The sequence below is a fragment of the Myxine glutinosa genome, chromosome 1 (genome assembly GCF_964187855.1).
Source record: "Myxine glutinosa chromosome 1, kmMyxGlut1.1, whole genome shotgun sequence".
NCBI lineage: Eukaryota > Metazoa > Chordata > Myxini > Myxiniformes > Myxinidae > Myxine > Myxine glutinosa.
In genome coordinates this window covers 76,720,805-76,736,253 of record NC_136261.1, presented here as the reverse complement: position 1 = coordinate 76,736,253, position 15,449 = coordinate 76,720,805, and the positions used below count along the sequence as shown (strand labels likewise).

Below are 15,449 nucleotides of genomic sequence, written 5' to 3'. Positions count from 1 at the left end.
AAAAGAGGTATAAACGATGAATAAAAATAGTTAATATTGCACTGGTGGTATAAATAAAATGAAAAAAAATATTTCAGCTCCTAATCAACATTATATTTGTGCCGCTCGCGTGTTGGCAAGGGAACTGTTGCTCTGGTAACAAACAGATCGCCGCGCCAACGACTTATTCAAAGCTGCCTTTTTGAAATACTAAATAACAGCCTAAAATCGAAAATCTATATGGCGGGAGAAGGAGGAGAAGGCGAAACGAAGCAATTGAAGCTTGAAGGCGCCATTGGGTTCAACGGTAAACATGACTTGTCCATCAACGATATTTTTATAGCGCATCCATTTATTACGTACGAAAATATGGTGAAATTTTGTCCTCCCTCTACCTGAATCACTCTATGTCGAATACTATTTCACTTCTCCCTCCACTACTCCTAACCTTAGTATTTAGTAATATCATGCTTCCTTTTTCTTAATTGTTCATTTCTCATTTCATGAAAAATTAATTTCCCACCCCAACCACAACCTACATACAGGACGGAATAAACTAGAACGGCACTCAGTAGAGAGCCATGGGCGGACTGGCCATAGGGCATTTGGGCAATGCCCGGTGGGCTGGGAGTGGGACCGCTGAGTAAAAAATGGGCCGCTGGGCTGGATAAAAAAACTGCTGAAAAAAAATTTGTCACGGAAAACTTCCGCCTCCATCCCCGGGGATTCCCCGCTAAATATCAAAAGTTCAAAAGGTCGCCCCAGACGCCTCATTATAATTAGTAGCAACGGTACTCGCCCAGTAACACGTACCAGAGAAAACAAATCCTTTGCGCAATGGGCTCTCCAATATTCGATGTGTTCACGGTTTGAATTACGTAACGTAACGTTTGTGACGATGTTTGTGACTTTTGTGTTCACGTAGTGTTTGATGAGACGGTGTGAACGTAATTTCGAAATGTTTTTCGTTTTTATTTTCTTAATCGTTTAATGAACGTTTAATGAACGTTTAATGAGCGGAGGAATAATGTTTAATGATCATTAGATGAATGAATGAATGAATGAATGTTATGAATAATGCCATGGCGTCGCGTTGGCAGCAGTGACAATATAAAAATGTTTGCCAAGAACTTCAAAGAGAGAAAAGGAACTTTAATCAGCAATGTCGTGTATCCTGAAGTTCTAAGCTGAAGAAGAGGTACCGTACAAAATAATTCATTTTTTTCCTAAAGAAAAGCGTACAGTTGATATCACTAATTATACAAGTAAAAATTTGAGAATTTGTGCTTATATAAAATGTTGGAAGCATTTCGTGTTAAAAGTGGTTAAACAAGTTTTTTTGGATAATTCGAGGGTGCTGAATTCAAAAATGCTGTTTAACCGGTTCAATTTTGGAGTCTTAACCTTCAAATTGTAAAAAACAAAATGGCCGCCATTTTCAGCATATTTTTTGCCATAACTTGAATTTTAAGCAACATAGAAGGCTCAAAATAGTGGCAATACCCATGTTTGTGATACTGAGGATTCCAAATTTACTGTTACCTACGTTGTAACTAGTTTGGTTCCGCCGCCATGTTGAATTCCAAGATGGCCGCCATATTGATCATCAAGATGGCCACAATGTTGGATTTAAATACAAAGAAACAAATTGAAATATAGTACACCTGGAGTCTTTTGCAAAGTGTGCTTTGGACTATTTTTAAAAGCGAGTAAAATGAGACAATGAAGGAATTGTGGTCTTGTGGTTGAGTTACATACACCTTCGCCTTCATGTGACCCCAGAGGAAAAGGTCACATGGGGTCAGGTCCGGTAACCGTGGAGGCCATTCGATCGCGTGATTCATAGCCACCCTTTCATGGAAGAGCTCTCCGCCAGTATGTTATCTGGGTTATTGACATGTATATTGATTATACATGTATTGTATACCTGTGATTGTAAACACTATTAACGCCCTCTTGCGGGCATTACTGATATGTGACTCGGTCACGGGAATAAACTACATGTTAACACCGCATTAACGAAGCGAAGCACCACTGAGGCACCTTTGCGTAGGTGCCCAGTCTTGCAAAAATCCTTTGACGCCCATACTTCACCCCCTTACTTTGATGCCACCCATGGATGTCAAATTGTGAAGTTTGAGGTGAGAAGTGGTTCAGAAATGAACATGATAAGTGAGTCGATGGCTGAGGTGTTGGTTTTGGATATCGTGGTAGACGAATATGGATATGATGATTATTTTTTGAAAATAAGAAATGAGTAATTTAAAACGTTAATTGTAATTTGTTTTCTTTTTCATTACAGGTAGTGCGATAACTCCCTCACCATGGATGCATTACTTAGCCTTAAAAGACCAGTCCCAGTTTCGCTCAACCTGTGCATAATATGCCAAGATATAAAGACAAACGATAAACTGTTTGCTGCCACAGAAAAAGGCCTCAACACATTATCAAATGTTACCCACGAGCAACAAAAGTTACGACATGTCAAGTACAAGGATGCAGTTGACAGACTCTCAGAAGCCCTGAAACACGACTCTAAAAAACAACTAGTTTGGCATAAATCATGCTATGCTATGTATACAAACAAAACGAAACTAGATAAACTCAAGGCGGACTCATTGGCAGAGAGTAGCCCGTCCTCTAGTTCATCAGCATCAAGAACAGAAACCCAACCTTCCTCATATCGTCGTAGTAGCTCACCGCCCATTAATTGGGAATTCTGCATGTTCTGCCAAGAGGACAAGGCCAAGCAGAAGTTGACTTCAGTCACCACCTTCAAGAAGAGCACTGAAATATTGGAAGCTTCTGAGTGTGAAAAAAAAATGCGAGTGCGTGTTGCTGGTGTTAGTGACCTAATTGCCGCAGAATGAAAGTACCATCTCTCCTGCTATGTGCAGTTCACCAGAAAGACAACCCAAACTAAACAGGATTCTCAACATGCTGATATTGCAATGCTGTGGCTTTGCGATGAGCTCAAGTATTCTGCTGAGCACGGTCATGTATTAGAGCTAAAAGAAGTGTGGAACCGGTATTGTACAATTGCTGAAGAATCCAACGTAGATATTCCAGTGTCATTTACCAACAGAATGAGCACCTTCACGGATAAATTGGCAGATAAGATTGGTGAATTCTATGAGATACTTGTACTTCGTGATAACGAAGCAAGTGAGCGACGCAGTGTCTTTGTTCCACTGAAGTTTGCCCACATACCCATTTCAAAGATAACACGCGAAGAGGATGACGACACCATAGTCACAATCCCCACCTATAAACCACAGGAAGAAGATGAATTGCTCTCTATGGTACATGTTGCTCTGAAACTAAGAGGTGATATTCTTTCACAACCAGCACATGAAGGAGTGGACGTCAGTGAGCAGGCAGCAATAGAATGCGTACCCGATAGCTTGTATATGTTCCTTAACATGATGCTGGGCGGCCAGCGTCTACTAGAGCAAGATATTGATGAGGATTATGATGAAAGCAAAGAGGAGTCAGTAAGACGATGCCGCATCCTCAGTATTGCACAAGATTTGATTTACACAGCTAGTGGTGACAAGCACTTGACTCCAAAACGCATCGGATTAGGCAGTGCCCTGCACCAAGCAACTCGCTCAAAGGAACTAGTGCAGATGTTTCACAATGCTGGACATGTTATAAGCTACACAGACGTACGTCGATTAGACACAGCCTTAGCAGAGAGTACGCTGCAAGGAATGGATGAAAGTGGGGCTGTCTTACCACCCAATTTAGTGAAAGAACGTTTCGTTTTTTTCTCTGTTGACAATATTGATATTAACGAAAACACGCTTGATGGGAAAAACTCCTTCCATGCCACACAATTTGCTGCTTGGCAGAGAGGACCACCTGCTGGCAGTCTCCTAGATGGTATCAAACTCTCAAAAAATACTACATTGAGTATTCCTGATGCCATGAATGATATCTTACCTGTACATGCCAACTCTAAGAGTATTACTCAACCTCCTTTCAGAGCTGCTAAAAGCGCATTTGACCAGTGAAAGTGATGTACATAAAAAAATACACCCCAGAAATTACCAAAAATATGGCGGCCATCTTGGAATTCAACATGGCGGCGAAACCAAACTAGTTACAACTTAGGTAACAGTAAATTTGGAATCCTCAGTATCACAAACATGGGTATTGCCACTATTTAGAGCCTTCTATGTTGCTTAAAATTCAAGTTATGGCAAAAAATATGCTGAAAATGGCGGCCATTTTGTTTTTTTACAATTTGAAGGTTAAGACTCCAAAATTGAACCGGTTAAACAGCATTTTTGAATTCAGCACCCTCGAATTATCCTAAAAAACTTGTTTAATCACTTTTAACACAAAATGCCCACACTATTCGAAAATTCTCAAATTTTTACTTGTATAAATCACGATTTGAAACACGATGGAATAATATTTACCGATATGAACAGTGATGTGGTTTTGTTATTGAAATTCTAAAAATACTGTTTAGATTTTGATGATTTGCGTGTGATATTTAACGGATGTTAAAATTAATCGCGCCTCCTAATTGAAGCCCCGCCCTCAGGGCGGGTACCGTTGCTCGTCATATATAATGGCGACACAACAATTTTTACCGCTTTGCTTTGAAGAACGGGAATGAAGGGGGAGGAGCGTGTTAATATGTCTGGTTGAAGGCTGTGGGCTGTGAGGTGAGGGGGTTTTAAGCCAGATTTTAGTCTTACAGCCGCCATGTTGGTGCTCATTGTCACTGCGATGCGAAGTGAAAGACGCCTCAGAGCTGTTACATTCACAATCGCTATGTCGTATGTACTCCCGATACGTGTTTCCTTCATTGTAAAAACTACCAAATCAACAGTAAAAAGGATTTTGAGCTGACAGGCCAAGTTAGTTTCGATAGGTCTACTGACTACTGATCTAGTATTGATAACAATGTCGCAAACTGACTTACGATGCTAATTATTTTTATTTTTTTTCAGCATCTGCATCTGTAACCAACAATGGATAAAGCAAACCAGAAGAGAAGAAACGGAGGTGCTGAGAAAGAACGTGATCGAAAGAAAAAGAAACTGTCAGATAGTGTTTCAAAGTGCAGAAACCTTTTGGATCTGTTCAAGAGTACTAATACTGGGCCTGGTGAAGTCAGTGAACACGGGGATAAGGATACTGAATCGGTAGCTGGACCATCAGCAGCTGAATTGGTAGGTGATCAAGTGGCAGCTGAATCAGTAGATGACCAATTGGCAGCTGAAGGGGCAGAATTGGTGCAAATTGGTGAACACGAACAGCTGCGGTCAGCTGAGGGAGATGTACCTGCTGCAGCTGCTACACTTGCAGAGGAGGAATACCCCTCGATTAACTACTTTAAGAAACCATGTAGAGATGAAGCTTGTTTGCTGTTTTGGAATTACCACCCTAATCAAAAAACTGACAACCGAGTGGTCAAGAGGTGTTTCATGCGAAAAGATGGTACAAACAGATGGTGGTTGTCATACAACAAGGACAATCATTCTCTTCACTGTTCAGTGTACTTGGCGTTTTCCAGCACCTCAGACTGGTCCACGTTCATCGAGGGAATGACTGACTGCCGACATGTACATACACGTGTTGAAGAACATGAACGCTCTTCTTTTCATTTGAGATGCTCTACAGCATACCTGGTAGATCGACAACAGTCCAGCGTTTCTCACCTGCTCGCACGTAGCCATCATGATGAGGTTAGAAAGAGACGACAAGTGATGGAAAGAGTTGTGGATGTGGTCAAACTCATTGGTAAGAGGGGACTGAGCTACAGAGGAAGTAATGAAGAAGCAGCATACACACTTGACAATGAGGAGATCGACCATGGTACCTTTCTGGAAGTTGTAAAACTACTTCGGAAGTATGATTCCTGCAGATTCCTGCAGAATGTCCAGAACAGCAAGAAGCAACATGAGAAGGCAAAGAGTTCACGAGGTCGAGGCTCCTTGGTAACTTTGCTGTCTAAAACTACAGTAAGTTATGTTATCATAGTTATCCAGGATAAGATATGTCAGTGGATTTCTGAAGAAGTAACAGACATATTTGCTGTGGAAATTGATACCACTCAAGACATCTCAACTCAAGCAAGACCAGTGCTCTGTTGTTCTTAGATATGTTGATAGCACTGGCACTATCCAAGAAAGATTAGTGAGTGTGGTGAAATGTGAGGAATGTACTGGCGAAGCTTTTGTGCAACTTGTTTCTGAAGTCTTGTTAGGACTGAATCTTGACCTCAAGAACTGTGTTGGAAACTCAACTGATGGTGCAGCAAACATGCAGGGGTGCTACAAAAGCTTCAGTACTCTGCTATCAAAGGAAGCTCCAATGCAGATCCATGTTTGGTGCCACGCACATGTGTTAAATGTCGTTGTGACCGAAGCTACAAGTGTTGTGGTGACTAGCGCATCACTGTTCTCACTACTGAATAACATTGCAGTATTCTTTCGGGAATCTTATTAGCGAATGAACATCTGGAGTCGACACTCCACTACTGTGAAACGAATGGGAACTATCGGAGAAACGAGATGGTGGTCAAAGGATGCCGCCTTGAAGAAGGTTTTTGGTTCATTCAACAACCCAACTGTAGCGCTTTTCATGGAAGTTATCACCACTCTTAATGCCATACTAGTTGCTGATCAGATCCAAGCAGCTGTTAAGGCCAAGGTGAAGGGATACATTGCAAGTCTCCTGCAGTTTGAAACAATTCTGACTGCACAAGTATATCTGCAAGTATTCTCCTGCACTACAGCGCTCTCCAAGTATCTACAAACTGTGCAATTGGATCTGCTGACTGTGCACCGGATGGTGGATGAATTGCTAGAGAATATGCAGATGCTACGGGATGACTTCCAAGCTTGTCATGATGCAGCTGCAAAGTTTGTTTTGTTCAATGGGCTAATGACCAGCTGGATGAAATGGATTTAAATCTTGTTATGGAAGAGTCCCTTCCTATAAAACGGAAAAGACAGCACAAACGTATTGATGGCGAACTGTCCATAGATGGGGCTACATCAGCTTCTGACCCAGTAAAGAAGTATCGCATTGAAGTGTCCAACCGAATAGTGGACACTATTGTGAGCAGCATTGAGCAGCGGTTTGACAGATCAGCAAGATCAACATTGTATGCTGATCTCTCACTTCTTCACCCAAGGAACTTTGATCAAGTGCCATCGGGAGCTATGGAAGAGCTGCATAAACATTTGCTGAGATTTGATGATGGTGTCACTGCGGAACAACTACGAAAAGAACTGCGAAGCCTTGGAGAACAATGGTCAACACTGAAACAATCAGCAGCAGATGCTTATACAGTGCAGGAGGACAGCGAGTCTGAACAGGACAGGAAGACTCTGCCAAGTACATGTAAGTCATGTAAAGCCTGTCCTCTCTGCTGCTACAAGGTGCTCCTCAAGTTGAACCTCTTCACTGATGTCTACAAGAGCATTGGGCTTGCCTACAAGCTGCTGCTAACGCTGCCTGTGTCACAAGTGGCATGTGAGAACGGTCTTTCTCTGTTTGAAGAGAATCAAAAGCCGTCTGCGAAGTACAATGACACAAGAACATTTTGAGGCGTTCATGTTGATGTCTGTGGAAAAAGGGATCCTGGCCAAACTTGACACTAAGGATATCATTGATGGTGTGGCTGCCAGAAGCAGCGAACTGCGCAGGCACCTACTCTCTTAGACATGACATGTGCTTGTGTTACTGAAAATAAATTTAATTTTTAGTGGATTTTATTTAGTTTTTTTTTTTCTCAAGCATTTCGTCTATTTTCTCAGATAAGCAACATATAAATGAATAATGGGCCGACCTAGGTGAAGGATGCCCGGGCCGGTTTTAAGACCCAGTCCGCTACTGTAAGAGAGCATAATACCTCCGCCAGGTGAACAACTTACCTTTTGTATCCTCGAGTAGACCAGAAAATCACAATACAGAATCACATTTAATCAAAATCATCCATCCACAACTTTTTGAGATATCCTGCTATGTATCGTTTTTGGCCCTATCTTCCAATGGTGAAGACAACAACAACAACAACAACAACAACAACATGCATTTTAAGGCCATTTTCCCTGCGAGAGCGGGGGTTAGCCTTGCGGTCCCCATGACAATCTTCTCCATTTTGCCCTATTTTCTGCATCTCTCCTTGTTAACCCCCTTGCCCGCATTTCTTCTTCCACCAACTTTAGCCAAGTCTTTCTCGGTCTTCCCCATCCTCTACTTCCTTCAACATTAATTTCCATCACTCTTCTCAACCAGTCACTTTCATCCTTCCTCAACACATGACCAAACCATCTCAACCTGTTCCTCTTCACAGCATCAATCACAGGCTCTATTCCCATCATCTTTCGCAATTCATCATTTGTCTACCTCTCTCTCAAGGATACTCCACACATCCGTCGAACCATTCGCATTTCCACCCTTTCCAACCTTCGTTGCTGCTCTACGTTCATTACCCATGTCTCGCTCCCATAAATCATAACACTTCTCACACATGCAGCATACACCTTTCCCTTCAGCTTCAACGACACTCCCCTCATCATCAGCACGCCACTCAGTTCCCGAAATTTCTTCCATGCACATCTCACTCCAGCAACCGTTGCCGAGTCGGATCCACCTTCTCCATTCAGCATGTCTCCGAGGTAGCAAAATGTTTTCACACCTTCCAGCTTCACGCCGTCTCCAAGATCCAACTCAACATTTCCTCCATCTGCAACTCCCTCTGTGCACACCTTACATTTGAATGTAGCTGCCACACTGGTTAATGACCCTCTCAGACCACGACATTTTTGATGAACCCACTCAGCGCACATTGTACATTGAATGGAGTTCACTCCGACACCTTTCCAACACACAGCACAGGGCCACTTCCCAGTTATTTCCACCTCACCACATGCTTTACCACTTGCCATCACCTTCGTCTTTCCAATATTCACCTTCAGACCTTTTGTCTCCATACATTCCTTCCACTTGTTCATCTTTTCCTTCAGTCCATCCATACTTTCCGCAATCAACACCAGATCATCTGCAGACAACAACTCCCACGGTAAACCCTCCTTTACGTTCTGAGCCAGCACCTCCATCACAGCTACAAATAGTAGTGGACTTAGTACCGACCCCTGATGCACTCCCACCTTCACCTCAAACTCACCACTGTTCCCGTCCTTCGTCCTTACAGCTGTGCGCGCTCTTTTGTACATTGCCATCACTACTCTGATCAACCATTCCTCCACTCCTAACTTCCTCAATGCCCATGTCAATACTTCGCGTGAAACCCTATCGAATGCTTCCTCCAGATCAACAAACCCAAGAAACAACTTCTTCCTCTTCTCCATGTACTTCTCCGGCAACTGCCTCACAATAAAGAGCGTGTCTGTCGTTCCTCTTCCTGGCATAAATCCAAACTGCATTTCGTCGATCTTCACCTTCTTCCTTATCCTCCTCTCCAACACCCTTTCCAATACCTTCATTCCATGCTCCAATAACTTTATCGCTCGGTACGAGCCACAATCCAGAGGGTCACCTTTCCCCTTGTATAGAGGGACGAGGGTACTCAGTTCCCAATTCACTGGAATGTGGCCTTCTTTCACCACCAGATTACAGATCTCTGCCATTCTCTTCACACCCCAACTTCCTGCTGCCTTCAACATATTTCCCACAACTCCCGTCTGCCCTCCCGCTTTTCTACTCTTCATTGCTTTTATCGCTTCCTCAACTTCCTTCTCAGTTATCTTCTCTGCCGGTCCTAAAACTGGGTTACTCTCTATGTTGCCATCCCATTCATTCTCTGTATTCAACAGCATTTCCATATATCTTTTCCATCTTCCTTTAATTCCACCTGGGTCCACAACGATTTGTCCCACTTCATCCTTCAAGCAACTCACCCCCATCACATCACACCTCTCTTTCGCTATCTGCTTTGCAATCCTGAATACCGCTCTCTGGCCCTCTTCCGAATCCAAGCGTTCTCCGAACATTTTCCTACATGCCTCCTGCGCCTTTGCTACCTCTTTCTTTGCAGCCTTCCTGGCTGCCTTATAACTTTCATGCTCTGCTTTTTCTGCTCCCGTACCCTTCACCTTCTGCCACCCCTTGAACTTCTTTCTCTTCTCGTCAATCCTCTTTCCAACTTCATCATCCCACCACCATGCTTCCGAGTGCCTCGGTGGTCTTTTTGTCCATCCACATGATGGATCCGTTGATTTAGGACTCAAGACTCATGATTGAGAGAAAGAACAACTGAAATATTTATTTGATTCGTCAACACACAAGCTTGGTGGAAAGCAAAATGCTTAAAACGGAGGCCCACAAGGACCAGGATTTCAACAAGATGCTCTTAAACAAACGGCTTTAACAACACCTGTTACAGTGAATATATTTCCCTGCTCCCTTCCCTTACTCAGGAGCCATCATTTTGATAAAATCATTTGAGAACACGTCCCAATGGCAATCCATCCTGCTCAGCCTTGCGTGCTCCTAACATAACACTGGATTCCAACCTCCTTCTGTGAAACTGCAACCCCCAACCACACGGGGTGCCAGCCACCCAGATCCCCAGCAACGCGTCCCAACCCCAACACAAGACCTCCACCACGAACAACACCGTCAGGTTGTGATCGACATCCCACATTACTGCAATCGACATCCCACTCATGTCCCCGACAACCTCGGTCTTGGGGGGAGACGGTCGCAGTGCGTGGCATTCCCCTCACATCACCTACGCCGCCCTCGTTCCCCAGTCCACACGACAGCAGCCCTGTCACGCGACAACATCTACACAGAAAGACCCATCAAAAGTGCCCGCTCCATCAAAATCCATCAAACCCATCCATCCAAAAATCCATCAGACCCATCAAAATTTTCTCAGGGCACACACCTGTCTCTTTGAAATCCATGTTTCAGAAATATAACTCCATGGTCTGCTAGACAACCAGACAGACACAGGGACACACATCGGTGAGTTATCGCCGGCATTCTCAACCAACTCCCTATTCCTGCCCTAATTTTGGTGGTATGTGTTGACAATCTGTGCATCCTATCCTTTTGACAATCTGTGCATCCTATCCTTGGGTTGGCGGCCCTTCCTGTCCGCCCTTGCGTTGCCCCGAGCAACGTCAGTGTCCGCCCTTTGGTGGCCTCCAAATTCTTTATCTCTTTATCTATTTATCTCTCCAAATTCTTCCAAATTCTTTATCACCGAACCTGCGAATGTGAGGACACCTCGCATTTTCCAAATTCCCTACAAGAATTCCCTACACACATACCTCACCAACGGCTCCCAACAGACTATCTTTCATTGACATCCAACCACGTTCAAGCTCAACCACATCATCCTCTACCCAACTCAGCCTCTCTTTTAATGCCTCCCTTACTGTCACCTCTTTCAACCTCCACACCTTCATTCTCGGTTGGTACTTTACCCGCCGAGCTCTCCTCGCACCTTTCACCCTTATGTCGCAGACAACCAAGTGGTGCTGTGAAACTGCCTCCTCCCCCGGGATCACCTTTGTGTCCCGGAGGTGCCCCCTATCTCGCCTACGCACCATCAGGTAGTCAACGGTTGTCGTCGACCCACCTGACGTGTATGTAACAAGCTTATTATCCTCTTTCTGGAACTGAGTATTACAAATCAACAAATCAGCTCCATCAGCAAACTCCAAAATCCTTTCACCTTCTGCATTTCTCACACCATATCCGTAACCCCCATGAACTCCCTCAAAACCGTCCATACTCCTTCCCACATGTCCATTTAGGTCTCCTCCTACCACAACGACTTCCTCATCTTTCACGTTTTCCATCAGCTTCTCTATCGCGCACCAGAACTTGTCCTTCTCTTCATCGCTCCGACCAACCTGCGGGGCATATCCCGAGATGACGTTCACCAAGAGCTTTCCAATCATCATTTTCACCATCATCAACCTATCACTCACTCTAGTCACACTCACCACACTGTCTACAAACTCCTCAGAAAACAGGACACCAACACCATTCACGCCCTCCGGGCACACTTGCCACACAAACTTGTATTTCTGTCCCTGCCTACCCTTCACCATTCTCACACCACTTCCCTTCCATCTCGTCTCTTGCACACAACATATGTCCACTCTTCTTCTGATCAATACTTCCACCACTTCTCCTGATCTCCCTGTCATTGTCCCTACATTCCATGTCCCAAACCTCAGAAACCGATCTCCACTTCGGGCTCTACCCTGCCCATATGTAGTTGTAATTGTCATGGTTCTCTTTTTGAGGCAATGTTTTTATGGCCGGATGCCCTTCCTGACGCCAATATCTCCCAATGGTGAAGAATCACTTAAAAATTCTACAATCCGGATCCGAATCCGGATCTTCACCAAAATTGAATCGATTCTTCCTTGTCACACACACAACCTGTCCACCAAGTTTCGTCGAAATCCATCCATAACGTTTTGAGATATCCTGCTATATATCGGTTTTAGCCCTATCTCTCGATGGTGAAGAATCGCTTCGAAAATTAAATAATTCTCATATCCGAATCCATATTCAGATCTTCACCAAAATCTAATCATTTCGTCCTTGTCACATACACTATCTCTCTGCCAAATTTCGTCTGAATCCGTCCACAACATTTTGAGATATCCTTTTCAGAAGCAGACAAACAGACAGACAGACAGACAGGGGTGAAACCATAACCTCCATTCACCTTTGGTGGTGGAGGTAATAAATAGCCTCGAACACTGGCTTATGCACTATGTCACTTTAATAAACTAGCAATTTAAATTAAACAAGTCAGGAGACGACGATTGTTCACGAGCGAGCGGTATTCAATGACAAAGGACGGACTATAACCGAAACAGGCCCAGACAGGCCAGGCCTGGAAATGTCAAAACGAAGGTTACTGACCTTGGAATGAGATAGAAAATAATGTATAATCAGTTATGAGGTTAGTTAGCTACACAATACCGAAAATTCGGTGAAAAATGAAATGAAAAAATAAAAATAAAAATAAATAAATGAAAAAAAATCGAGCTCCTTGGGGCTAGACACATGACATTGGCCTAACCAAATAGCGAAACCCCTGTCAGATGCCACCAAACCTCTCGGAGAAGATGTAGCTTGAACTCGATTACCCTGTAGAGTGGTGCTGGGCACACACGTTAAATAAATGTAGGCCACAACGCTTTGGGTTAGGTCGAGCTCTTTATTGCTTGCTCACTCGTCAGCACTGCCGTGCTCCGGGCTGCGAGCCCGCGTGTATATCCGGAGGCCACGCCTCACCTGGGGCATGGCCGAGACCCACTGGTGCGCGGAATTACGTCACTGCGCCAGCGAGCCATCGTGTCCGCCACACGCGCCCCCCCCAGAATTCCCGCGCACCTGAAGGGTCAGTTTGCGGGGCAACCGGATGACTCGGCCGAAGCGCCCTCTGGCGGCTGGCGGCGCCGGGGATGGGTGCATGGCAGGGGGGTGGCGTGACGGCGGGGTTGGGCGGTGCCGGGGGTCCGCCCGCCGGGGGGCGGCCCCGATGCGGGGGCAGAGCCACTGGCGGGGGGTGGTCCAAGTCGAGGTGGGCCGGCTTGAGGCGGGCCATGGAGACGCGGTCAGGAGTACCGCCGATGTCCAGGGTGAAATGCTTCGCCCCGGTCTCCAGCACGCGGAAGGGCCCGTCGTACGGGGGCCGCAGCAGTGTCCGGTGGGCGTCGTGGTGGACGAACACGTACTCCGCCGTGCGAAGCTCCGGGGCGACGTGCGTTGGCGGGCAACCATGGTGCGCCGTCGGCACCGGGGCGAACCTCCGGGCGGTCTCCTGCAGGGCGGAGCGCTGCTGCGCCACGGACCATGGTGCCGTGGAGTCGGGGAGGAACATGCCCGGCATCTGCAGCGGTTGTCCAAAGACCAACTCCGCCGCGGATGCGCGCAGGTCGTCCTTGGGTGCCGTCCTGAGGCCCAGCAGGACCCATGGGAGCCTGTCGACCCAGCCGCCGTCGCGGAGGCTGGCCCGGAGCGCGGCCTTCATGGCGCGATGGAAGCGCTCGCACAGGCCGTTGGCCTGGGGGTGGTAGGCCGTGGTGCAGTGCAGCTGGACGCCGAGCCCCCGCGCTACCGCCCCCCAGAGCTCTGAGGTGAACTGGGGGCCGCGGTCGGACGAGATGTCCGAGGGGGTGCCGAACCGGGCAACCCAAGTGGCGATGAACGCCTGCGCGACGTCCGCTGCCGTCGTTGCTGCCAAAGGCACGGCCTCCGGCCACCGGGTGGTGCGGTCCACCATGGTGAGGACGTGGGTGAAACCCCGCGAGGGCGGCAGAGGTCCCACCAAGTCCACGTGAACGTGGTCGAACCGACGTTCAGGCACAGGAAACGGGGCCAGCGGGGCCTGGGTGTGGCGGTGAACCTTCGCGCGCTGGCACACGAGGCACGTCCTGGCCCAATAGCGGACGGCCTTCCGGAGGCCATGCCAGACGAACTTGTCGGCGACCAGCTTCTGGGAGGTCTTCGTGCCCGGGTGGGACAGGCCGTGGATGGCGTCAAAAACCCAGCGCTGCCAGCCAGCGGGCACGATGGGGCGAGGCCGGCCGAGGGAGACGTCGCACAAGAGGGCCATGCCCGCGCCGTCGAACGGTACCTCGGTGACGCGGAGGCCCGTGACGGTGGTCCAAAAAGCCTGGACGGCGGGGTCGGCAGACTGGTCCGCCGCCATCCGGGCATAGTCGATCCCAAGGTGGACCGCGTGGGCGACGGACCGGGAAAGGCAATCTGCCACTGGGTTGTCCTTCCCCGCGACGTGCCGGATGTCCGCCGTGTACTCGGACATGGCCGAGAGGTGACGCTGCTGCCGGGCCGACCACGGCTCGGCGACCTTGGCCATCGCGAAGACCAGGGGCTTGTGGTCGACGAAGGCTGCGAACGGGCGGCCCTCGAGCAGATGGCGGAAGTGCCGGACCGCCAGGTGGAGCCCGAGCAGCTCGCGGTCGAAGGTACTGTACCGCCGTTCGTGCGGGCGGAGCTGCCGGCTAAAAAACGCCAGCGGCTGCCAAGCTCCCTTCACCCATTGCTCGTGCACCGCGCCCACCGCGTAGTCTGACGCGTCGGTGGTGAGGGCGATCGGTGCATCGGGCGCCGGGTGCGTGAGCATGGTGGCGTTTGCCAAGGCGAGCTTCGCGCCCGTGAACGCCGCGTCCATCTGCTCGGTCCAGGCAACGTCGCCTTTGCCCGGCTTCCCCCGGAGGGCCTCGTGCAGGGGGCGCAGGAGCTGGGCGATGCGGGGCAGGAAACGGTGATAAAAGTTCACCATGGCCAGGAACTCCTGGAGCCCCTTGATCGTGCGGGGGCGCGGAAAACCCCTGACCGCCTCCACCTTGGCCAGTAAGGGGATGGCCCCGTGCCTGGTGATGCGGTGCCCCAAAAGGTCGATTTCGGTGATGCCGAACCGGTACTTGGCGGGGTTGATGATCAGGCCATGCCGGCCCAGGCGTTCGAAGAGCGTG

The 15,449-nt window shown here is 47.5% G+C and overlaps 1 protein-coding gene across 1 annotated transcript in view; it reads left to right on the top strand.

The window, feature by feature from the left end:
* The first annotated feature begins 4,967 nt into the window (after nucleotides 1–4,967).
* Nucleotides 4,968–15,449, top strand: part of CFAP52 (cilia and flagella associated protein 52) — a 34,425-nt gene continuing 23,943 nt past the window's right edge. The window contains exon 1 of the mRNA XM_078771772.1: nucleotides 4,968–5,358. Within this exon, the coding sequence (XP_078627898.1) occupies nucleotides 4,968–5,358 (391 nt within the window). The remainder of the gene's footprint in view (nucleotides 5,359–15,449) is intronic.